We start from the raw sequence: 26,097 nt of genomic DNA, 5'->3' as shown, positions 1-26,097 counted from the left end.
GTTTAATAAGTTAATATGAAAATAAATATAAAGGAGAATAAATAAGTTAATAAATTTACAACAAATTTATTTACTTAAAAGGCATTATTTATAGATAGATTTATGTGTTCCTAGTTGGTTGTTAAACACTTTTTTTCGAAAAAAAAACTCAACATTTCTATAAAAAATGTTAATGTATTTTAACAAAAATGGACCACATATACCCTACTTTTAGTATGTATTATGTTTAATATACTTTTATATAGAATAACAAAGTCTGATGGCTAAATTTGTGATGAAAGGTATATTTATTGCCATGAAATTATAAGCCACTATATTCTATTTTCCAGTGGCCAACATAGATTTAGCCACGAAAATTTGTAATGTGGCAAAAATCGTGGCATAGATGTATGTTTGCCACGAAAAATTTCTTACTCTTGGCTGAAGTTTAAAGTTTGCCACAAGAAAATATCTACCCGTGGCATAACTTTGATATTTGCCACGGGAAATTATTTACCCATGGCATAAATTTTTCTTCTTCTTTAGATTATGTCTTACTATTTATTTTTCCCGTGGCTATATACAATTATGCCATGAATTTTGATTTCCCGTGGCATAATTCGTGGCACAAGTGATGATTTGTTGTAGTGACCTTATCTGTTTCAGCTCTATTTCAGTCAGTGCCAAACATAGCTTTAGTGGAAGGGAAATATTTAGGAATGGACTTATTTTACAACTTTAGAGGATCCAAATGTCGTGGAGTGTGGATTAACGGATGAAAGTACAAGATTGATGCTTGAGCAAAAACATATTGTCGGAAAGCTACGTGCATGAAAATGTGTAGCTAGACTCATCTGCTTTTTGGCCATTCGTGGATGAAGAAGTCCCTGTGACAAGGATATATTATACTAAAGTTGATCAATAGCTAGGAAAAAGATAAAAGAAGATGATGATCAATGAAAAAGAAAGTTAAAATTTGAAGTGAGAATCTTAAATACATGCATTTTTTTGATCATATACATACGTTTAGTTGAAGTAAAGGATATATAAAGAAACCAAAAGGATAAACAATAAAGCAAAAAAGTGATTCTCAAGTGATTACTCCACCCATGGACTGTGGACACTGATCATATTCATATGTCTAATAATTGAAGAAAGTGTAACATTTTATCTATTTACATTTGATCCAAAAGAATTGTTCAAAATTCCTTTTCTTTTGCTAGATAGCTAGGGACACTTTAGGAGACATGATATCCTTACTCTTCTCTCCATTCTTAAAGTATTTAACTCGCTAACTCGGATTAATGTGACTTGCGAACGGTTCTGACTTAATAATATCTTCCACCTTGATTGTTGAGTGGTATTGTATGCATGGTGAAAAGAGAGAAAAATAATCTCTTATAAACCTAAAAATAAAATATTACTAGTCCTTTGACTAATTTGAAAAGATGAATTACAAATATAAAAATATCTTGAGATTACAATTTCGGAAAGGCCAATGAAAGTTGAAATTACTCTTTCTAATTTTTATAATGAATAATTATAATAAAGTTACTTATCTCTTTTCATTTTTGCTAATTTTCGTTGTTTAATTTTGGACATTCTTCATCCTGGGCCAAAGCAACGGATACATTAAGTTTCAAACCAATTCTATAGTAGGATTTGAACAAGAAAATATATTATATGGAATACCTCGTTGAGTATTTGATCAAGAGCACAAATGCTCTTTCTAGCCATTCTTTTGAAAAAAGGACCCTTCTTAACGTCTTGTAATTCATTTTTCATGAAATATATGTAAACAGGATTTGGCGAGTTCTGATCATTTAGAGTTTGAATAAAACTCTACTAACATTTTCTTTTGCTTCACCCTTTTCTTTCTTCCCAATATGCCACTTATATGAGAGTTATCTAGTTGAAGAACTCGAATATTATGAAAGGAGTAAATCACTACACCCTTACTAGCAAAAAATATAAATATTATTTTGTAATTGGCTTTATTTAAATCAACTTATATATCCACTTATTTTCATAAAAAAAAGTTTAGACTAGTTAAAATAGGTTAAAATAAGTTATAATAAGTTTAGATTAGCTCTAATAGTAACAAACACCTTATAAAAATAAAGTTCAATAAGTTTTGAAAAGTTTGAATAAAATCTAATAAGTTCAAATAAGTCTAGATAAGTTTCAACAAGTTATAATAAGTTAATATAAATAAGTTAAGATAACTTAACACAAATCAAAATAAGTTGAATATAATGCATTTTATATTTATTGCCCATGGACCTCTACTTGGATTGTGCCTAAATACAAAAGTAATCATATGGATCTTTCAAAAAAAAAAAAAAAAGTAATCATATGGATTCTTACTACTCACAATTAAAACCCATTGCAAAAAGCCAATTCGAATAATACCGTGTACCCCAAATCTATTTAAAGGTACTCTCTAGTTTTTAAGCCCAATGGAATAAGATGAAGAAGCCCAACCAAATCTTGTAACAATGCCCACCAGAAGTTAAACTGTTGGCCCATTAGATAAAGAAAAATAAGACTAATGCACGATATAAAAATCTTTTTGATCCAACATGTCAATGCTTTTAGCCTTTAGGTACAACTATAAAATACCGGCAAGAGTTAATATAGGCTTAGTTGATTGGAGGTCATCCTTTCTCTTTTATGAGGTTGTAAACTTGTAATAGGGATTGTTTCTCGTCTCTTGTAAAATGAGATCCCTCAAGTTTCCTCCAGTCTCCACTAGCAAGTAGTAAAGGATATTTATTTTATCTCTAAAAAAACTATAAAACAAGAACCCCTAGTCTAGAATTATCTTCGAGAATTCTGGTGTCAATGTAAAAAGACTAGAACACCCTTACTCACATAATAACTAAAACTAGTTTTTAGGCTCAGGCTATGTCCCGAGTAATTATATCTTTTATTTATTTATTAATATTTTACTTTGAAGTAATAACATCAAGTAATACTACTTGGTTTGGTGGTTAAGACATTAGTATATATGGTTGTGATCACGGGATTGAATCGTACATAATGCATATTCTATTTTTTTTTTAATGTATGTGGATTACATTGCATGGAACACTCTAGGGAAGGCAGTCACCATGCAGTATCGTCCCGTACAAATCCCTAGTCTATAAGTTATCTTGGATAATTTCGGTGTCAAGACTGTCAACATAAATCAGCCAAAACAACCTTACACACATTATAATTAAAATTAAAATTGTTTAAAAAATAATGTAAATATTAGTTTATCAATGAATCTCATCACATATGTACATGTTTATTTAGTGTTCGTTAAATTAAATTAATATCAATTTTATTTAGAACAACTTTAATTTATAATTTTTCCTACCTATTATTATCATTGTCAAATATAATAATTATTACATAAAATAATAATTTCTTAATACTTGTTTTTGCAAGCATCGTGTGCATACGGAACGAATTACCAAAGAGGGAAACTCTCCGCGGGGAAGAGAAAATGAGGAATGTAAAACTGAGCATAGCATAAGAAAATTGAACTAAGAATTCCTCAAACATCAAACTTCAAAACAACTTTGTGATTTCTTCCACTCACACAGCTTAATTCGATGATCACTTTAAACTTAAAAACCAGCTAATTCATCTGCATCTTCAACTCTCACGAATAAACTTTCATCATCTCTAACTTTTTGTTGCAGATCCAATTCAATCTTTACCTCTCTCTCCTCCCCGCTTTACTCAAGGTCAGTGCATTTTTTTTTTTCGAGAATTTATTTGGTTTAAAATGTCCGATTTTCTGATGCAATTATACATGTAATTATTTGTGTTGTTTGTTTTAGTTTTTCATTGTTTTGATCGTTCAATTTTATGATAATCGGTTGATAAATTGGTTTCGGAGATGATTCTGTTAAAATGTAGGTTAATTTTGCCGAATTCGATGAGTTACGAGAGTTAGGGTTTTCAATTTTATTGATGTGAGTATGTTGAAGCTGAATTTTAATGGTGATTTGCAGAATCAACCAGATCTAACCTCTTTTGTTAGAGAGAGAAAGAGTTTGCGAAGAAATGCTAAGGTTAAGGGCATTTCGCCCGACAAATGAGAAGATAGTAAAGATTCAAGTTCATCCAACGCATCCATGGCTTGTCACTTCGGATGCTTCTGATCATGTTTCTGTTTGGAATTGGGAGCATCGTCAGGTTTATACTCTCTTTTCCTTTTTCGGTGAATTGGAATTTATGAAATGAGCTATGAATGAAATGTAATTGTTGTTTGTTTTGATTTTAGGTTATTTACGAGCTAAAAGCTGGCGGAGTTGATGAAAGGCGGCTTGTTGGTGCCAAATTGGAGAAGCTTGCTGAGGGTGAATCTGGTAATGTTGAATGTTTTTATGCTTGATCACTTAGAATGAAAAGTAGGTCTATTGTGCAAGTATGAGAATTTATTTTGTGTAATGAAGCTTTTGGTGTTAGTAGTGTACAAGTTCTCCCCTTGCTTGATCGAACTAGTACAATTTATAGTTTGAATGAGTCAGCGATGTATAGTTGCCGTGACAATATTTGGATCAGTATTCTAGTGTCATAATGTACCTTAATCCTTGCTCCTCTTATCTTTTGTGTAATATTGATATTTAAATGTTAGAACACTGGCATCCTGCAAGAGTTCGTTCAGGTAGTAGTTTGATGTTAGAGTGGGTTACCTGATGATTGATCAAAAGTGAGCAATGTTCTTTATTCTTTTCAGGACCCTTCTTCAACAAATTTTTAAGACAGGAATTGGCAACTACCCCACTGTTAATGAATAGTTTTTTCTGTGAACCAAAGTCGATTTTTTTTAGCCATTAGTATTTTCTTCCATTTTTCATTTCGCTGTGCTTGAGGAACAACTCAAATATAGCTTGCTGTTGATTTTTGTAAAAGTTTGTAGTTGTCTTTTTGACGAAAATTTCTATCATTTTGATTTTGCATCTAGTATTACGTTTCAGGCTCAGAGAGATGAGGTTCTCCAAGTTTGGCATTAAATATGCTCTTAGATTGAAATATCAAGTCAAACTTTTTACAAAATATAGTTAAACTTAGAGGTCCTTTGTTCACAAATCACAAAAGAGATAAGAAGAAGATTTGTTTTTGCAGATAACTTTCCTCCCAAATTTAAGTTTTTCTCCAAGGCTCTGGAGAGTACAAAAAATGTAATTTCCTTTAATATTACTTATTTATTATGTCCTTGTTTTTCTTTTTCCCTTATATGGTCCTTGCTTTGTATAACTATGAAAGAATTGGCTTCCACCCTTCTGGCCAGGAAGTAGTCCATTCTTTTTTTTTTTGTGACGGTAAGGAAGTACTTCATCTTTGCTTTCTATGCAATCAAGCTACGTTTTTTGGGCTTTATGGGTGAACCTAATATTCAATCAAAGACAAACTATAACCAGCTGCCTAGGACAATAACAAGGACATAACAAAATCAACCATCACCGTCTTTACCAAAGGCTACACCTACTTACTAGACTTGGGCTACGCCTACTTAGTACACCTGCTGTGTAAGATCTCTCCCCTTGATTACTGCCCTAGCAAACATAAAAAGCGTTTGGAAGAGCATGAAAACTCCATATGGGATGAGATGAGAGGGAAGTCAAACAAATTGGCTTCAGTTATGTGAAAATATCCTCTATTGTCATGTAACCAAAAGTCCTAAATATAGCTGCATCTGCTTAAAGTGGTGGTTGAACTGAGTAGATCCAACTAGATCCATAATGGATAGCTTGGCAGTTGACATCAGAATTAGTACACAGAAGATAAAAACTGAGCATGGAATTGGGATTAGACGCAGAGTGTTTGCTCCAACTTACCTTCACCTTTCCTTTCTCTCTTTTATAGGGTTTTAGGATGAAAATTATTTTGAAATAAAATAACTTTACGTAAGTGTGAAAGCCTTGAATCTGCAATAGAGGAAGGCTTGTAAAATATGCTACTTGTATTAGGGATTATCATATTTAGTCCAGCAGATGAGAAGATGTAGTCCCAGAACCCAGCTAGGCATGCTCATGAAGTTATGATATAGCCAGACCAACTTGAGATCTGACGTATCCCAAGCCTTAATGCTGGCCAATCTGACTCAGCCTACCTAGAGGCTGCAAATAATCTGCTTGAATAAAAACCTTGAGATATTAATCAATGTTTTTTTGGTGTATATGTACTCCATCGTGGTAGTGTTAGTTCGTATCATGATGGATGTCTCTCGGCTGTCATTGATGAACTTTTTTTCTCAAAGATTATATAATCATGATTGGCTCTATATGAATTATCAACAAGAAAATGAAATTTAAAATTGTCATGTTACTGAATGTAGATTTTTTTTGTCATTAATGTGTTCTTATTAGCCTTTGCTGACATTTTCTTACTGCCTTTGCCAATTTATGCTGTTAATAGAGTCTAGAGGGAAGCCTACTGAAGCTATACGGGGAGGGAGGTGAGGAGTGCTTACTCGCTTTCCTTGCAATTGATGGTTTAATTTCTGATATTCTGTGTCGCAAAGTTTTAATTTTATGTGGTGGTTGGTTGTTGAAGCGTTAAGCAGGTCAATTTTTATGATGATGATGTACGGTTTTGGCAACTTTGGCGTAATCGAGCAGCAGCTGCTGAGGCTCCATCAGCAGTTAGTCTTGTCACTTCTGCTTTAAGCCCTCTAGCTCCAGCAACAAAAGGAAGACATTTTCTGGTCATCTGTTGTGAGAATAAAGCTATTTTTCTGGACTTGGTAACTATGCGTGGTCGTGATGTTCCCAAGCAAGAACTTGACAACAGATCCCTAATGTGGTAAAGTATCTAGAACTTCGAAATGTATAGCATGTTTATAAGTTTTTATCCAGGATATTGGCCAGTGATCTAAAGATATGAGGTGAACTAAGGATTTATCAGTAATGCAAGAGTAGAAATTGTGCATCTGGGTTAAACAAGGTGCATGAATTCAAACCTAAAGGTATAGTCACTCATTTGAAGAATATCAGACACTGAATTGAACATTATAATATTGCGACAAAAGCCACTGTATTTCGGATATTAATAAAACATGATGGTACACATTTGATGTAGTAGAACAGTAGGATTCAAGTATTTCAGTTTTTGTATTAGAAACATATAAGAGTCGGTAATTAATTACTCTGAAGTGCATCTCTTGTGCCTCAAGTGCAGCAATGCCTTAGGGAGCCTTGACTATGCCTCTATAAAATTATATCTCCTTGAGCAATGAACATAAATGAGATACGACTCTGCTCCTTGCGTCTTCTGTGTGCCTTGTTCCATGCTGTCCATGCTACTTTGCATGTTATGTATGATATATTAGGGCCCGCTCGTTATCGTTTTTTGTTTTCAGTTTTCAGTTTTTTTGAAAACTAAAAACCAAGTGGTTTTCACTTTTCAGTTGTCAGTTTTCAAAATCATCACGTTCCGAACAAATTTGACTAATTTTTTTATTCATTACAGGACATATATCATGACTTTGAAAATCAAAAAACCAAAAAAAGAAAACCACAGTAATACCGAACGGATTCTTAGTTTTTTGATTGCTCCCCCCCCCCCCCAAAAAAATTTTTTTTTATAAAAAAAATCACAAGGGTTGTGTGTTTTTGTACTTCCTCCGTTCCAAATTAAATGCACCAATTTCCATTTTGGGAAGTTTCAAATTAAATGCAACAATTCCAAACCTTCTATTTTTGGAAAGTTTTTAGGTGTGAATTTACGAAAATACCCTTACTAAAAAATTAAACCACACTTAATTATACCTAATGATCATCTAAGCCTCCGTCATCAACCCCTTTAAGTTTCTCTCTAATGACATTTATACTAAAAATATAAGAATAAGAGTGATGATATCATAGAGTGAATTGTTCTCTGTAATCCAGATTCTTTTCATTTCATTTTGTGATGCTTACAATGGCTCTTTACAAGGGCTTAAACAGTAAGCTAAACCTAGAAGAAACCTAAATGACAAGGCAACATAGAATCAACCTAGACAGTTGTGCAACAGCCTTAGGACTACCGGACAAAAGAAAGGACAACTAGCATTAATTGGTTGCTGATCATTGGCACATGATCCCACGCACCCAAATCTTCCTAGAGAGTAGAGATGTAGTGTAGTGCTGCTGTAGGAAGGACAGTGTACCTTCCTCAACACTCTCTCCTCGCTCCCACAGTTTCTCTCTCCTCACTCCCACCCACCACCACTTTCTATCTCCACCACCATCCTCCGAAATTCATCCCAACCACCCGTCGGAATTTGTCCCCACCATCACCATCCTGGAATTCGTCATTCGTCTGCATCTTTTCGAATTCTGATCTCTCTCTCTCTTCGATCTCCTTCTTCATCTCTCTTCCTTTCTATTCTCTCTCTTCGATCTCCTGCATCTCTCTCTCTCTTCGATCTCCTTCTTCATCTCCCTCTCTTTCTTGTAGATGTGGTGGTTTCGAGGGTGAGGTTGTTGGTTTTAGTGGCTGGGGCCTGGGGTGGTTGTTCTCAGATGGAATGGGGTTTTGCTGGGTAACATTGGTGGTTTGGCAGGTCAAGTGGGTTTCGGTGGGTAATGTGATGCTTTCGAGGGCTGGGGGCTACGAGGGCTGGAGTGGGTTTCGGTGGGTAATGTGATGATTACGGGGGCTGGGAGCTGCAAGGGATGGAGTGGGTTTCGGTGGGTAATGTGATGCTTTTGGGGGTTGGGCGCTGCGAGGGACGGGGTAGGGTTGGAGTGCGTCAGATGGTGGTTTTGCCATTTCGGGCCAGTGGTGGTGGCACGGGTGGAAGGTGGTGGCAGCTCAGGTGGAGGGGTGGTGGCTTGAGTGGAAGGGTGTTGGTTAAGGTGAATACGAAGTAGAGGAGAGATTAAGTGCCTCGGTGGTGGTGGTAGTCTCGGTTGATTAGCCCTCACTTTTGTTAATCAACCCTTAAGAAATTTTGCCTAGGAGTCCGTGTCGACCAAATTATTGCATTTAATTTGGAACGGAGGAAGTGTGAGATTGCGTATTAAACTGGGTTGTTTTTATAGATGCAATTGCTAACTCATGTTTAAATTTGGGATTGCAGCATGGAGTTCCTGTATAGATCCACTGCAGGTGAAGGTCCACTAGTTGCTTTTGGTGGATCAGATGGTGTGATTAGAGTTCTTTCAATGATAACTTGGAAGGTTAGACTGTCAGAAACCTTTCTGATTCCTATGGACTTATGATACCTTGTTTCCAAAAGGTTTTGATGCTTCGTTACAGCTTGCTCGGAGGTACACTGGAGGCCACAAAGGAGCTATAAATTGCCTGATGACTTTCATGGCTTCTTCAGGCGAGGTAAACCTTTATAGAGTTAGTGTGAACACTGACATCTTGTGCGTTCGTTAAATTATAATTTGTTGTTAATCTGATCTTCTCATCCGTATCTTCTTAGCTGTTTCATTGCCCTCTAGTTTGGAGTTTCTGCTTATATTGCCATGTTGCCGTTGACCTTTGTACCTTTGTTTTACTATGGTTTAAAGTATCACATCCTTTTATTACTTTTCTAAAGGAATCCTTCGTCATCTGCTCCGCGGAACTCCTGCAGGCTTTAGATATGGAGATGTCCAGAGTAGCCTACTTTCTCTTTTCCTATTTAGAATTTAGATCTCAGAGACTCAGACCTGGCTATTGCATGCAGACTAGATAGAGAGATAGTAAGAAGTAGTTTACTTATTATTACACAAGTGTGAATATTTTTTAGGATGTCCATTTAGGGATGCAGTTCTTCAGGTAAGTATGAAGTCTATTTAGGGATAGAGGGAGTATTATTGTAGCTATGTAGTTTAAATTTGTGGTGAATGCATTGAATTCCTTGGTTTGCTGGAGCCCACTGTAGGGGTATGGACTAGTATAAAACCAGAATAAGCCCCTGTTTAGACTTATTTTTCAGTTCAGTTTGTTCATCAGTTCAATTCAGTAATGTAGATGCTCTTTTTTATTTTTGTAAAGAAAATCATTGCAAGAGAAAATATGCTATTACCAAATAGCCATTTAACATAGTAAGAATTTACACATCAGAATGTAATGAACTAGCCTAAGGGAGGGACAGTGTAGACAATGCAGAATCACTTGAAAATTAAGTTAGAGGATGCTTGAGCAACAAAACATGGGGTATTAGGTAGTCTATAAATAGACGAATTTACGGAGAAAGAAAGCAGGCTGAAAGTCGTGAGGAATTACTTTGGCTTTGTCAGGGAGAGAACAAGACTCTCTATTGCTGCACTACTCAAACCTCGTTGTTGAATCTGATGCATTGGATATGGTATGGAAAATTAAGAAAAATACTGATTCGAAGAGATGAGGCCATGAGGGAGTGAATGATTTAAGACAAGAGAGATGACAGCCTTCTCCATAATGTTAAGAATGGTTAGTTTGTTTGCAAGAATTTAGGTGATCCAATGTAATATTCCAGGTTTTGCTCAGACTGGAACCATAATTTGGAACAACCTGACATGGGGCCTGAATCAATTTACTCCAAATTGGTCTGGTTCTGGTCCTTTTGTATGGTCTAGACTCTAGACTGATCTGTGCACACCCCTAGTTGAAGGGGTAGATAGTGGACTTGTAGGCTTTGAATCGCAGGTGTTCTTGGATATGTCAAATATTGATTGAAACCTCAAAACTTTTGTTAATAAGGACACTATGAATGGAAAATGGGGTTGAAATTTTCTGAGTTTTATGACATGATGTGGATTCTCTCTGTATAGTTGAACCTTGTGCATCTGGGAGCTAACCTGTCGTTATTGCTGATTAATTTCATCATTATGCTGCATGACTGTAGGCGTTGCTGGTCTCAGGTGGGAGTGATGGCTTGCTGATACTCTGGAGTGCCGATCATGGTCATGATTCCCGAGAGCTTGTACCCAAACTTAGTCTAAAGGTACCTGTTCTGTTCTCTCTACTGATCTTATTGAAAATGGTATTCTCGTAATGATAGGCACTTCTTGGCCATTGTTTGTTTTGAGACCTTTTGAAGCCTTTTCATTTCCTTTTTTATTCGTATCTTCTAAACTTGCCATTTGTTTCATGCTAAATTTGAAGGCACATGATGGTGGAGTTGTGGGTGTAGAATTATCAAGAGTGTCTGGTGGTGCGCCACAGCTTATCACAATTGGTGCTGATAAAACACTGGCTATATGGGACACAATATCATTCAAGGTAGGTTGTGGATGCTGTAGGCTTGTCTTCTTGGCAGCCTTTCTTTGTTTTTATTGTAAGATGGCTGGTTAATTCTTGAATGCTACGTGATCAGAAACGTTCACATACTGTTTCTTGGTTTTCATTTTCAATATAAGAGTGAGGACACTAGGCCATTGATGGTATATGCTCATATGCTGATAAATGCTCTTATGACACCCGGGTTCAAGATTTCAGAATTTGTGATTCTAATGGGAAATTTCTGGTGTATAGACTAGAAATAATGTTTCCTTAACATATGAGATTCTAGATTGGCTATCTGACATGATTGTTCTTCTTTCTCAGGAGATGCGGCGGATAAAACCTGTTCCAAAGATGTCTTGCCATAGTGTGGCATCTTGGTGCCATCCTCGTGCTCCAAACCTTGATATATTGACCTGTGTGAAGGATTCACATATATGGTAATACTTTTGCAGCACATATCAAACTTCTCCCAGACATCACTTTCTCTATGTTATGTCCTGTTGTGCTCTAGCAAACTAGCAGTTGGCTTTGAGATCACTTTGTATCACTTCAAAGTGACTGGCATAATGTTTTTACATGCATTGTTGGCGTTGTGACAGGGCCATTGAACATCCAACATATTCAGTGTTGACAAGGCCATTATGTGAACTTTCCTCTCTTGTTCCTCCACAGGCTCTTGCACCGAACAAAAAGCTCCGGGTATGTTTCTTGCAAGCTTTTTTTAGTGTAGTTAGATAAGTTTGAAGTCCTAAGTGTGGAGGGGTTGATGAGTTTGCTGAATCTAAGTATGTGAAATTTTCTTCCTTTTAATGTATTGGCGATATTGTGGGACGTAAATCTGAGAGCTGGAAGCCAATGGTATGTCAAGTTAGGGGATCATAGAAAATTTTCTAGCCTTTGGTAACTTCTGCTTTGTAAAAGGCTTCTCCTCTTACATTGAGTTGAACATATTTTGAGTTGATTACCGACATGTTTCACCATAAGGATATATCCTTATGGGTGCTTTTACAAACATAACATCCATAAAGTGTACGCTCAACGCCAATGGTATGTCAAGTTAGGGGATCATAGTAACTTATCTTGTTTTGTATAAAAAAAATGGAGGTTTCAAACATTTAAAACGACTTCAATATGATTATAATCTTATCATATGTGTGATTCTGTTTGTATTAGTACGCTTAATGCTTTTGATACCAGATCAAAACGGCTGATGGGTAAATAGCAGATGTCACAACGTGTTTTCGAAACACGCATTACAGAACAGCATTACATGAAAAGGGAAGTTCAGAATACATGACATCATGGTCCTGTGTAATGTAACGACATTGTCTCAATTCCTGATTTTTGTGTGTTTAAGGGTTTGAATCTACAAAGAGAATTAAGGGAATTACGAAACAGTTTGATAGTTTTGTTTGGTTCATACCAGTGTAACATAATTTGCTTTTCAGTTAGCAGTTTTCCCCAGAATGGGTCAAAAATAGCCCAAAACCGACCATAATCTGCTTTTTTCAGTTCGCAATTCGTTGGGAGATTAGGAAATTTGTTACTCTGGTTGATACTCTAAATAATTTTTCATTTATATATACAACGTGTATGTTTTTAACTAAAACAAAGAATAGTACTCACTTAATTATTCCTCCTGTTCTTCGTTATATTGCTCGATTTTCCTCTCTTCAATTCTTTTGTTATTAGCCCTTCTCCCTCTTCCTCCACTACCACCTCCCAGATTGATGGACCCCACTGCTCCCTTCTCCCTGTTCAAAACAGCTGCACTCTGTTGTGGCCAAAAGCATATTGGCCTTTTAGAGGTCAAACTGAGGCTCCAATGGAGTCTCGATGGTCAAATTTGACCTACTAAATTGTGCCTTTAATTTTTTAAAGATCCACTTGGCCTTCCTCTAGTATTATAGTATGATTCGGAGTATGAATCTGCAAAGTATTGGATGTGTTGGGTTTATGGAGGGTGAAAGAGTGGTGGTGCTTTACATTGTGTGATGGGGCAACTTCTACTTTTCTGATTTGAGATTGGTGTTTTCAGTCAAGAGGGCAGTGGTTGTGGCTGGCTGGAGAGGGTCAGGCTGGGGGAAGTAGTGCAGGTGGTGGCGCAGTAAAGCTTGTTGCAAGGGGGGTAAAGTGGGGGATGGTTGCTTGAGGGCCGTTGTGACACAGGTCAGGTTGTGAGGATGGGCAATTGAGTGGCTGGCGAAGGAGAGTGCCAGTGTTGGTGAACCTAGTGGCAGTCTTTCAGGAGCTAGTTCTGCTAGATGAATAAGATGATTATGAGCAATTGACACTTAAATAGTCGAAATCTAATTCAGAAATACAAGTCCTAAGGGGGGATTGAACCAAGTTACGAAGATAGAGAAAACCCAAAAAAGCAACCAAATCCTAGTAGAATCAAAAGGAGAATTCTGTTTCTCTTGACAATGCTAATTAAATGGCCCCTTTGGGTTGGTCTCTCACTTGAAATAGTGTGGCAAAATTCAAATTTTATCAAGTTGCTATGTAATGATTTATTTGGAGCTAGTATGAAGCTGAGTCACATTCCTGTTAGGGTAAGGGTAAATGGCTAATTGTTTATTGGTCAATAAGCTTATAAATATTTCTGATCTGCCAGCATTGACAAGTTTTTTCTGCATTGGCTAGAAAGCTTTTTTTATTTATTAATTTTTTGACAAGGATTTCAGGATGGAGTCAATAAAATTCTGAGCTGCTGTAGTTTGTTCCAGACTAGGTAGTTATAGACTTATAGTGACTGTGTACTAGTCTAATCCTGAAAAGATTCTGATGAAGTTGTAGGGAAGCAGGTAGCTGGAAATTGTATTGCTGAAATTCATAGCAATCCTTTCAGACCATTTGCTTTATGTTCTACTTCTGTATTTTACTTTGGAGACTTTTCTAGATAGTATCTTTGTTGAACTTAAAGTGCACTTATCTGTTGTTTTTATTGGTCTAGTCATTCTTAATATGGTTTGTGTGAAATATATTGAAATTCATTGTATAATGGGATGAAAGATCCAGGATTAAGTGTGAATACTTGCTATTGCAGGTTTATTGTATGGTTGCACACCCTTTACAGCCTCACCTGGTTGCTACTGGAACAAATATTGGTGTAATCATTAGTGAGTTTGATTTTCGAGCTCTTCCACCTGTGGTTGCTTTACCGTCACCGCCTGGAAATCGAGAGCATTCTGCGGTATATGTAGTTGAAAGGGAACTTAAAGTATCAACCTTTCAGTTGTCTAATACAGCAAACCAATCTTTGGGTAGCAATGGCTCATTGACTGAATCAGCTAGGTCTAAGGTGGACTCAGAAGCATTGCAGGTCAAACAGATAAAAAAGCCTGTCAGTACACCTGTTCCACATGATTCATACTCAGTTCTTTCTTTGAGCAGTTCAGGAAAGTAAGTGTCCTATATAGATTCGTTTTCAGCCAGTTTAACTCTATGCATGTAGTTTATACTTTCTCCATCCTTTTTCTGTTGCAACATATCTTTTTGTGGTCAAACTTGACAAATATTTAACCATATGTATATATTCAATTGTAATCAAAATAAATTATCAACTGAGATATTGTTAGATTCGTCTCAATGTGTATTTCCAAATATCAGCTTGTAATAACAATATTAATGGTCAAAGTTTGCGTTGGAGCCTGGAAAAAGATATGTTGGAATTGTCGAAGAATGGAGGTACTCTTCAACGGTTCAACCCCCCAAAATTCTCTTGGTCTGGGTTTCTTTTGGAGTCTTTGTGTGACTCTTGAGGTCAAAAGAAGTTTATAAATTATTTCTTTGGGATTGGTGAAGGTTTTAGATATAAGTTAGTTTTTGGTCTTGAGTAATGTGCTGGATGATTTTTCTGTGTTACATTTCAATATCTCAAGACAACTAATGTCATTTAGTGTAGAAAGATGTCAGTAAAATGGAGGAAGTAAGTCATTTTTTCATAATATGCATTGGGAACATTGTAGCTTAATTCTTAATTTCCATTAAAAACTCATAATATCATCATTAAATTTGATAAAAAAAACAATAGAAGCGTAGTGAAGTGGTGAATATATCTCTATATTCTATACCCGAGGTTTTGGGTTCGAGAATCCATGTTGGCAACGTTTATATTTGTTTAAATTTATGAAAATGACGTGGATTGAATGGTATTGGAAGAGGGATGGGTGACACGTGGTGGGCTGGCAGCCTGCATTTTTTTTTCCACACTTTTTAATAATGATAGTAGATGTTGTTTTCCAATCTATGGTTTTCAAAATGGTAGTTGATGTTGGTTGGTTGACAAATTTTTGGAGGTTGTTGATTAGCGTAGCTAGTTTATTGGGGTCTAGACCTTACTTGCATCATATCACCTTTTGTGATGTAAGACGGACCCAACAATACATGTCCCCCGCCTCCCCTTGGAAGCAGCGTTCATTATGTATTTTAAGCCCAAGAAGTTTCTTTGTGTTTTGTAATATTTATTCGATTTGATCTCAACAGACCAAAGTGACCTCTGAATTTTTGGTCAACACCAATCTTTTCAGATTGGGACAAAGGGATCTCTAACATCTGAAGCATATCATCTTATTGCATGCTCCACCAGAAATTAGTCTTCTCTACCTTTCTCACTTATGGTCTGATGCAGGTATCTAGCTGTGGTGTGGCCCGATATCCCTTACTTTTCTATATACAAGGTCAGCGACTGGTCTATAGTTGATTCAGGCAGCGCAAGACTCTTGTCATGGGATACTTGTCGTGATAGATTTGCAATATTAGAATCTGCTGTTGTTCCACGAGTTCCTGTGATTCCAAAGGGGGGTTCATCTAGAAAAGCCAAGGAAGCTGCTGCAGCGGCTGCAGCCGCGGCTGCTGCTGCTAGTGCTGCGTCTTCAGCCTCTGTTCAAGTTCGAATTTTACTGGATGATGGGACATCTAACATACTGATGAGGTCAATTGGTGGAAGGAGTGAGCCGGTATTGTTCTGCATCAGAATCTTTCAATAAAGTGCTTTTACATTATGCCACTTGATACGATAAAATAAGTTTTCCTTTTCCTATGGAAGTGTAATCTTGATGGGCTTTTGTCCCCTTTCCCTTATTTACTTCACCTAGGTTAGATGTTCCATGTCTTTGAAAGAGGGAGAGCTCATACTTATACCAACCTAATGGGATTTGAACCCCTGGGCCTGGGGGATTTGAGAGCAGTGAAGGGGTATTGAGTTTGGTAGGTGCAGATGTGACGGAGAATTGCTCCCCGGGAATGGTATTTGCTATTTAAATATTGGGAAGTTGTTGTGGTTGCATCTTGACTCAAATGCATGGGACAGGCTTTGGTCCGATTTTACTAAATGGTGTTAGTAGTACATTGCTGATGATCAGTATATATTGAAAATGGCCACTAGAGTAAGATCTTGAGATTTACAGAACTTGTCTTGCGTTAGATTATAGTTGTGCATGGAATAGGTTTATTGGTGTTAGTGATGCATTCTTCATCTTGTTTCTTTGACAAAAGTGATACATTCTGCATGTCATATTAGTTTATATGTATGATTTCACATCTGATATTAAAGGATTTGTTTAGCTTTATCTGCATATCGTGATGTTTCTTCAATTAATCTGCAACCAGGTTATCGGTTTGCATGGAGGTGCACTCCTTGGTATTGCATATCGAACTTCTCGCCGTGTTAGTGCTGTTGCAGCTACTGCAATTTCAACAATTCAATCAATGCCGTTATCGGGCTTTGGGTCTGGTGCTTCGTCATTTAACACATTTGACGATGGTGTCGGTTCTGGAACCTCATCCACTCAAAATTTCCAGCTTTATAGGTCAGTCATTCTGTTTCTGTTTAGTGAATCGTATCTCAAGTAGTGTGCTTGGCCTACATTCCAATTTTGTATTGAGTCTTCTGATAGGTATCAAGCCATACAAACCCTACTTTTTTCTATTCTTTTAATTATCTAAATGTGTAATGATTCATATCTTTAAGACATTAAATTAAATTGACTTATTCATATATGGTAGTGACTTAAAGATAGATTTAAAAATTCTATGAATTTTATAATTTTTTTTTTACTAAACGAATCCTTGCCGTACCTGTTTTTTGAAATTTCGATTTTGCTGTTTTCCGTTACCGTATCTGTCCCGATGCTACATAGATTACCTAAATACCTAAATCCTAATGTTAATTACTTACTGCTAAGCCGAATATCTCAAGATTGTAATATGGATTATATTTTGAAATGATTTTTCTTGAAGTGTTTTTAAAATTCATGGATTGGAAAAAAAGTGGTAGGTAGTTGGTAATGACCCACCATCCATAACTCACCAATAATTGTAAGGTGACATTCGAAAATTTTGAGACAACATGGCTACTTTTCTAGCTATAAAATTTGGACTTTAGTTGGTGTTAGATGCGGGCTTCAGGAATATTGAAGTGGAGTCGAAATGCCTCACGGTGGTCAAGCTGCTCAAAGGCAGTCGAGTTCGAACTTGCACCCAAATTATTGTTGATGATATTTTAGCTTTGAAGAATCATTTCGAATTTTGCTCTTGTAGTCATGCTAATAGATTGTGTAATCGAGTGGCCCATTCCACTGCGAATTTGTCTTTCGTTGCAAGAGGTGAGATTTTCGATGGAGGATCACCCAAACGAAATTTCCTCCCTTGTCGATTTCAACAAGGCTTTTGTTGCTTAATATATTGATCATATTTCCGAAAAAAAAACCTTTTTTTTCTTGTATACCCGCTATTCTTGCCACAATGAGATTTCACATGTTCACAAAATTGGTAGGCACATATTTTCTTCAAAATTTGGTCTCTTGATCATTAATGGCCTTAATGTTCAGCTTGATTGCACCATACTTTCATATTCAGCGTCCTTACCTCTTCAACATTTATTTGTTCAATTTCTTTTCTTGAGTAATATTGGCTTGCATAATCTCTTAAATTCTTATCTGATCAAATTTTTGCCTGCAGCTGGGAAACTTTTCAACCTGTAGGCAGTCTTCTCCCACAGCCAGAGTGGACAGCTTGGGACCAAACTGTTGAGTATTGTGCTTTTGCCTATCAGAAATATATTGTTATATCCTCCTTGCGCCCTCAGTATAGGTACCTAGGAGATGTTGCAATTCCATATGCAACTAGTGCTGTGTGGCATCGCAGACAGCTATTTGTTGCTACTCCAACTACCATCGAGTAAGCTACTTAAGCTTCAGCTATGTGGTTCAACATCATCTGTTGTGGTTTTCACCACATTTGGCTCTTATCTGTTTTCATTTGTTTATGGTGTTTCTTCTATATTTAATCGTTTATCTATATATATGTATATGTGTATATGCTGTTTATATATACTTTTTTAAAACTTATTCATTAAATTGAACTCTAATCGTAGAATCATAAGTGCATGTTCATCATTTCTAAACTCTGGGCCCATTAAATCACAACTGAACATCCTAATTTTCAAATTAGATCTTCATCATTTTTGGGTTGCAGGCTCATCAACTCCATCCCAAGAAGCTCAAGGTCTAGAAAAGTTTGAGAAGGATCTACTATCAACTACTCCCTCCATTTCTCAATATAAGGTCTAGCAAGATGGTCTTGCTGATAATATTGTATTGGTGGACGAGATTAGAGAAGAAATTAAATTCTAAATTATAGCACTGTATGCATAACAATAGAATTTTCGAGGTTTTAGTAGGTTAAGTCCGAGCATTCTGAAAAGTGAAAACATGGAGTACAATTTTACTAATGAGAACTAGCTAAGTGAGGTGGTGGTCATATTGGATGGCAAGGAGTTATCTATGAGTGAGTATTTTAGATATCTTGGCTCGATTTACAAAGGAATAGAGATATTGACTAAGATGTCACTCATAGATGCAGCTGGGGTGGCTCAAAGGACGAGGAGTAACTCAGATATTGTGCCATTCCTCGGAGGTTAAAAGGAAAGTTTTATTAAACTATTAGTCGAACTGTATTATGTCAGTACAAATGAGGGAGGATCACATTAGGAAGATGGGGATGCAGTTGCAGAGTTGCATATGTTGAGATGAATGCGTGGACATTCCTTAAGAGATAAGATCTTAAACAAAGGAATGCAGTAGAAGGTTGGAGTCATGGACAGGGTAAGATAAGAGAGAACCAATTGAAGTGGTTAGGCCATGTGAAACGTTGAGTAGATGATACCCGATAAGGTTTGCGGAGTGTTGGGATTACGGAGATCTTAGAAGTCGATGGAGGCCAAAGATGACTTGGTTAGATAGCTGGTCTATAGTTATGTGCTCCTGGTAGCTTGAGTGTGTGATAGTTTTTTCTCTATTTTCTGAAAGATAAACCGTCTATGGGCCATGGCAAGGTTAAGAAGGATTATCATTAACTGGTGTTACAGAAGCCTAGTGAAAAGCATGTTGGAAAAAAGTGGTGTAAAAAGAAAAACAAAAAAAATCTTAAAGAGTACGCGACTTTCAGAAAAGCAGACTTGGTGTGATCTGTGATATTTAGTGGTCTGCAGTTACAGCTCCAATACAGCGCTTTGCTGGTAGTGGCATTGGTGCTACACAAAGTTATATACATACTCTTTTTTTTTAATACTTGCATCATTTCCCTTTTAAGGAAGTTGCATAATTCTTGCATCATTACTTAAATTGGCAATGTGTTCTCTGTATCTCTCTCTGATCACATGGACTTTCCTTCTTATATCTCTCTCCTTTTCCCATGGTCTCGTAGAAAACCTCGCCCAAGCTACATGATGCAAGCAAAGAAAAAACGGGCACTAATATATAGGGCTGGGTTCCGATGAGAATAATCCTTACATGATAACATGAGAACACTTTGTTAGAATCCTTTTTAACAATATGTAATCCATTTTGGCTAAACTATAACCTTTTTTTTTTTCCCTTGCACCAAGGATTATATTTTCAAGAAAAAGGATTATCATGTAATATGTCAGAGAAGGATTATATTTTCACTATTATGGATTATAATTTCACTAATATGGATTATAATTTTCACTGTTCTCACGGTCTCATACAAGAAGTGTTCTCATGTGAACTTTATCCTATCTACTTCCTCCGCTCCAAATTTATTGCATTACTTGCCTTTTAGTAGTTCTTTAATTAATGCAAACTTCTATACATGGAAAAAATATACCCACACATGGGACCACTTATATTAAACAACTTTTCTCTCTTACTAATACCAGCCCCACTTCCAACTTCCTCCTAAATTTCCATGCCAAAAATCAAGTGTTGCAATAATTTTGGAGAGGAGGAAGTATATGTATAGATTCTAGCCACACTTAAAAGCCAAGTACTCTACCTTTGAGCTAGCAACCCTCATGGTTTGTGCACTATTTATTACCGTAATGCAACACTTGAGAAGAAGTAAACTCGCCAGAGCAATCCTCATGGTCTGCACTATTCATCACCGTAACGCGGTGATTCTATAAAACCTTGGAATATGATGCAGGCTTTAGGCATAAATTCTTCAGAGGATTCTGGTTTGTGATATGTGCTTACATGCGGTTCATTTTGAAACTCTGTCAGGGTGGTTTTTGTGGATGCTGGAGTTGCTCAAATTGATATAGAGACAAAGAGGATGAAAGAAGAACTGAGACTGAAAGAGGTACAAGCTAGAGCTGTTGCTGAGCATGGTGAATTGGCTCTAATATCAGTTGATGGTCCAAAAACTGAGACAAATGAGAGAATTCCTTTGAGACCACCTATGCTGCAGGTATTTAGTTTTCCACAACAATGTATGCTCCTTCCCCAGTGCTGCATAGCAAGTTATGTTCTATTCTTTAGGAGGTTTTACTTTTTTTTTTTTTTGTAATTGTTTTGTGGCAAGGAAACAAATCACGGGAATCAGATTATTTTAACCTTGTGTATGGAAACTTCTGATGATTGTATTTTTCCTGGGTTGATGTGACTGATAAAATCAATCTCAAAGGACTAGCTTGGTTGATAAACTGCTGAATGTCTATCATTCAGATCTTCAAACTCCCTTGACACTTGACAGCACATGTAAGAACTGATGAAATTTCAGCTGGTTGTGATATAAACGTATTAGATCTATAAAGTAGCATAGGTTCATGGAGTGTTATTGATTGAGCTATGCAACTTGATGTATCTGGATGTAGGTCCAATTACACTATACGGTGCGGACATATAGAATCAGGATTGAACTCTAAAGGCTAGGTCACCGAATTCTACGCTAAAGGATCGATTATGCAGTTTGCTTAAAGATTAAATTAACTGCAAGCTAAATTAAACTGATTTGTGTAAGTTTAGAGGAATTAACCACCAATTCACAAAGATTAACTCATTATTTTGCAGCAGCAAAATATGTGTTAATTGATCAAACACCTATATTAAAATGTTAAAAATGTAGCCCAATTTATAGGTTAGTAGATGCTGAGAATTCCAGAAACAACTAGGAAAAGAATCAACAAACATGGCTCTAGCAACCTTCTTAAACCATGTAGAATAACTAACTAAATAAAAGATATTTTTTAGCGTATGTAAAATTTACTCCACAAGGGAAGGGCAAAACCATGTACTTTCCTAGTTGAAATAAGAAAATATATGAAGAATCCTGATGAGATTAGGACCCAACGAGCACCTGTTCACATGTTTCTCCACTCGTATAGACACTGTGCCATGCCCTGTAGTCCAGTCTGATATTTCACTGTGCCGTTTTAGCTGGGTGCTTGTAGGCTTGTCGTACAGAGTCTTGGTGGCTAATTGCGGGTGTAACTTTATGAAAGAGTATGTGTTGTGAAATCTTCTATTGCTCGCTGATTCTTTAGAATGTAAAAATATGTGTGTTGTATGATTAACAGATGAATGATGGATGATAATATTCTTGCAGGTTGTAAGATTAGCTTCATTTCAGCATGCTCCTTCAGTGCCACCTTACTTAACATTGCCAAAACTATCGAAAATCGATGGGGATGATTCAGGAATGTCTGATGGAAAAGCTAACGAGATCGCTGTTGGTGGTGGCGGAGTTGCTGTTGCGGTTACTCGCTTCCCTATGGAGCAGAAACGACCAATTGGTCCACTTGTGGTTGTGGGAGTTAAAGATGGAGTACTCTGGCTAATTGATAGGTAAAGTATCTTAAATATAGTGCAGCTGTGATATCATGCGTGGTAAAAAGAAGCTAAACTTATGGGTGCTCTTCTTAATCTGATGCTTAACCAGAAAAGAAGAACAGGAACTTGTCTATGACATTTCTTAATTATTTTTCTGTCTTGAATTGTTCAATGTTGCTACTTCTGTCTTGCCTGTATCCGGTATTCTTGTGTATGTAAGTTTTATTTAAATGCACATCTTGATATCACCTCCAGGTATATGCGTGCACATGCCTTATCTCTCAGTCATCCTGGTATACGTTGCCGCTGTCTTGCTGCCTACGGTGATGCTGTCAGTGCAGTAAAATGGTAATGTTATTCTTCAGATTTCCCATGCTAGCTGGGTGCTTGTGTTTTATGAGATGGTTCATTAATTATTTAATTGCTTTTGCATCCACAGGGCTACTAGACTTGGCAGAGAGCATCATGATGACTTGGCCCAATTTATGCTCGGAATGGGTTATGCTGCAGAAGCTCTTCATTTGCCCGGAATATCTAAGAGGTGAAGCTCATGCTGCATATTTTCCCCATCCATATTTACACCTACTTCATTAGATATAAGTTGTTGCTGATCTTTTCAACTAAGACACAGTGCTGATTCTGCTTATGGGAAAGGCCAATTGCTCTTTATGATTTGTAGTGGCCAACATTTTGATTAGTCGATGCCTGCATCATTGCTATTATACACTGCTGATAAAAGTTTTTAATCTGTGATTTCATCTTTCATATTGCAGGTTGGAGTTTGATCTGGCCATGCAGGGAAATGATTTGAAAAGAGCTCTTCAATGTCTTTTGACTATGAGCAATAGCAGGGATATAGGAAAAGAAACTTCAGGGTTGGATTTGACGAACCTTTTAAATGTAGCTGCTAAGAAAGAAAATATAGTCGACGCAGTTCAAGGAATAACAAAATTTGCGAAGCAGTTTTTGGATCTTATTGATGCTGCAGATGCAACGGCACAAGCTGAGATTGCTCGTGAAGCCCTTAAGCGTTTGGCTGCTGCTGGTTCCATAAAGGGATCCTTGCAAAGTCATGAGTTGAGGGGCCTGGCCTTGCGACTTGCAAACCACGGAGAGTTAACACGCTTAAGTGTATGTTCCTCATGTGCTCTTCCTCTTTTGTTTACCCATATGCTGTAATTCAAGCTATTAGCATCTGGATTATTACTTATCAATCTTATGATGCTTACTTTTGTGAATTTCATCATCTAATTATAATATGCGTAAAAGACATGCCTTCAGTAATTTTCAATTATTTACCCCCCATGTACCTGCCCTTAATCAGTGCATTTCTTTGGACAAAGATACTGTTTTTTTTCTCTCTCCAGAAGGTGAATGTTTCACAGAACATAGTGGTGGATCTTGGCCTTTGGATCTTAATTAGCTTGGTTTGTGCTCTATCCTTATCTTGATCATCATGTCAGGAATACATCTATTCCTCCACTAAGGTTCACATACGCAAGGAGATCCAAGGGGAATTCAGGAAATCAGTAGGAAAGGAGGTTCTAGAAGAATTCAATTGGCAACACAGCTATATTGTCTATTTCAGTGTTTTGTCCTTTTTGATTGAATATTGCTGTTAGAAGAAGAATATTCCTAGGACTAGCCTATAAGTAGAGGAAGGGCAGCAGGAGAAAGGTATTCAGAAAATCATTGAGCTTTGGTTTGTATTGGGAGGAACCCAGCTCCTCAAAAGCTTTGGAAATTGCAGCCTTGTTTTCAGTAATACACTAGTCCTTTCCCTCTAAAAGTTTCCATCTTTCTTGCGTTATTATCTATCCAAGTTGGTTCATTACACATTAACAACGTGAGCCTGCTAGAATATGCAGGGATAGTGGTTCCCATCCTTGCACGACTATGGAAATGTACATCCTGCTTTGCTTTCTCTTCTATGTTTTTCTTACCTACCCAGTGTACAAGAGATGTTAACAGTACATAAAAATTTTTATCTTTAGAAATTAGTGTGACATCAGGGAGACTGTGGGTAAGGCGTTTCTATTCGCAGCTTCTCATTGAGGCAGTGTATGTGTTTACAGAAGTGGTGAGCAATAACTTGGGAGTCCTTTTTGATGTAGATTTATCCCTGCAACACCATAGAGGTTGATGTCCTAGGTATTCTAGTTAGGCATCTTAATGGTTCTTCAATGCTCTGATATGTGACACTGCTCCTTTTCTGGGTTGTCTTAGTTGTTATACATTATTCATGTGGATTTGTTCGAATATTGCTTTTTCACATCTGTTGCTTCTTTTTTGTTATGGTTCTTCCTGTGGCCTGAAAATTTGTCTAATGCTCTAATTGATTACAGACTTTGGTGAATAATTTAGTCTCACTTGGTTTGGGACGTGAAGCCGCATTCTCGGCTGCAGTTTTGGGTGATAATGCTCTCATGGAGAAGGCATGGCATGAAACAGGGATGCTTGCGGAGGCTGTGCTTCATTCCCATGTATGGTTTTCAAGTTACAGGGAGCCTTTCCTTTTTAATTGTTATCACTGCCTTCTCATCTGACTGGTGTATATATATCAGGCCCATGGACGACCAACTCTTAAGAACTTGGTTGAGGCTTGGAATAAAATGCTGCAGAAGGAGATTGAGCATACTCGAACGACTACTAAGACAGATGCAACTGCTGCCTTCTTAGCTTCTTTGGAGGACCCCAAGCTTCCTAGTCTAGGAGACACTGACAAGAAACCTCCTATTGAAATTCTTCCTCCAGGGATGAGCTCCCTCTCTCTCTCTATATCAGCTCCAAAGAAGCCGCTGCCTACTTTAAAGGGGTCACAACAGGAGCCTGGTAAGCCGTTGTTATTAGGAGCACCTCCTACCACCGCACCAATTAATGGTGTTACACCACCACCAACAGATTCTGGTGATTCAAGTGTTGTGCCTCCAGCAGAGTCCAGCCAACCTGGAGCTCCATCGACAGCGGAGTCAAGTCAACCTGGAGCTCCATCTACAGCAGAGTCAAGCCAACCTGGCGCTCCATCTACGGTAGAGTCCAGTCAACCTGGCGCTCCATCTACAGTAGAATCCAGCCAACCTGAGGTCCCTCCGCCAGATTCCACCCAAGCTGGAGAGGAATCTGGTGAAGCTGTAGCTCCTTCTGCCGAAGTTTCAAATCAACCAAAACCTGAAGGAACATCTTCTTTACCAGATTCTAGTGAAACAGGAGCTTCAAATCAAGTCAATTCAAGCGAGTCAGAACCTACTAAACTAGCTGATTCTAGTCAGTCAGGAGCTCCACCACCAGCTGACTCAAATCAACCTGAAGCTCCACCACCTACGACTGATTTAACTCAGCTCCCCTTGGATCCTAAAGTTGCTGAGCAACAACTACTCGACAGTATAGGTCCAGAGGTCGTCGCTAAACCAAGCAACTCAAGGTCTCCATTTGCTGATCTAGCACTGCTTATGTAGCCAGCAAGTGAACAGATGTGTAGAGTTTTTTCCTCCCTCTTAAAATTAACAGATATATATTGTATGATATCAGTTTGCATTTGTAATTGTTTTTTTTAAAGTTTCTTGGAAATGTCACAATTGATTTTTATACTCAATATTCTTTGTATCATTGTATTCGATAGATTTAGGTTCAGCTAGGGTTTTTTTGGATGCTGTATTACTGTATACTTCATTTGTAGAGTTTTCTACCAGTGTCATCAGAGCCATTTGTGATCTGTTTCTTGGGATTTGACATCTCCACCTGTTAGTTCTTCTTTGGCTTTTTTTTTACTTAAATTCTTGCTAAGTGTGATTTGTGATTAACTACAACAGTTGCTACCCTTCATAAATTAAAGTTGGCTGTATGTATGAACTTAGGACAA

The 26,097-nt window shown here is 37.2% G+C and overlaps 1 protein-coding gene across 1 annotated transcript; it reads left to right on the top strand.

Moving 5' to 3' along the window:
• Positions 1 to 3,434: 3,434 nt before the first annotated feature.
• Positions 3,435 to 25,962, top strand: LOC104889623 (hypothetical protein). The gene is made up of 22 exons (XM_010674882.3): positions 3,435 to 3,716; positions 3,987 to 4,170; positions 4,259 to 4,343; positions 6,397 to 6,436; positions 6,535 to 6,783; positions 9,044 to 9,143; positions 9,223 to 9,297; positions 10,784 to 10,882; positions 11,044 to 11,160; positions 11,485 to 11,600; positions 11,763 to 11,862; positions 14,213 to 14,568; positions 15,797 to 16,124; positions 16,777 to 16,976; positions 18,127 to 18,345; positions 20,691 to 20,877; positions 22,015 to 22,253; positions 22,494 to 22,586; positions 22,678 to 22,779; positions 23,012 to 23,369; positions 24,584 to 24,721; positions 24,803 to 25,962. Exons 2-22 carry the CDS (start codon positions 4,039 to 4,041, stop codon positions 25,691 to 25,693), a joined length of 4,224 nt encoding a protein of 1,407 aa, XP_010673184.2. The 5' UTR covers positions 3,435 to 3,716; positions 3,987 to 4,038; the 3' UTR covers positions 25,694 to 25,962.
• The last annotated feature ends 135 nt before the right edge of the window (positions 25,963 to 26,097 follow it).

Source organism: Beta vulgaris, chromosome 3, assembly GCF_026745355.1.
Source record: "Beta vulgaris subsp. vulgaris cultivar EL10 chromosome 3, EL10.2, whole genome shotgun sequence".
Classification (NCBI taxonomy): Eukaryota; Viridiplantae; Streptophyta; class Magnoliopsida; order Caryophyllales; family Amaranthaceae; genus Beta; species Beta vulgaris.
This window is presented reverse-complemented; position numbering and strand designations above follow the sequence as displayed.

Coding starts and splice junctions, on each gene's coding strand:
- LOC104889623 (XM_010674882.3), top strand. CDS start 4,039: ATGCTAAGGTTAAGGGCATTTCGCCCGACAAATGAGAAGATAGTAAAG. Junction 4,171..4,258: donor GGAATTGGGAGCATCGTCAG/GTTTATACTCTC, acceptor TTTTGATTTTAG/GTTATTTACGAGCTAAAAGC. Junction 24,722..24,802: donor AGGCTGTGCTTCATTCCCAT/GTATGGTTTTCA, acceptor TATATATATCAG/GCCCATGGACGACCAACTCT.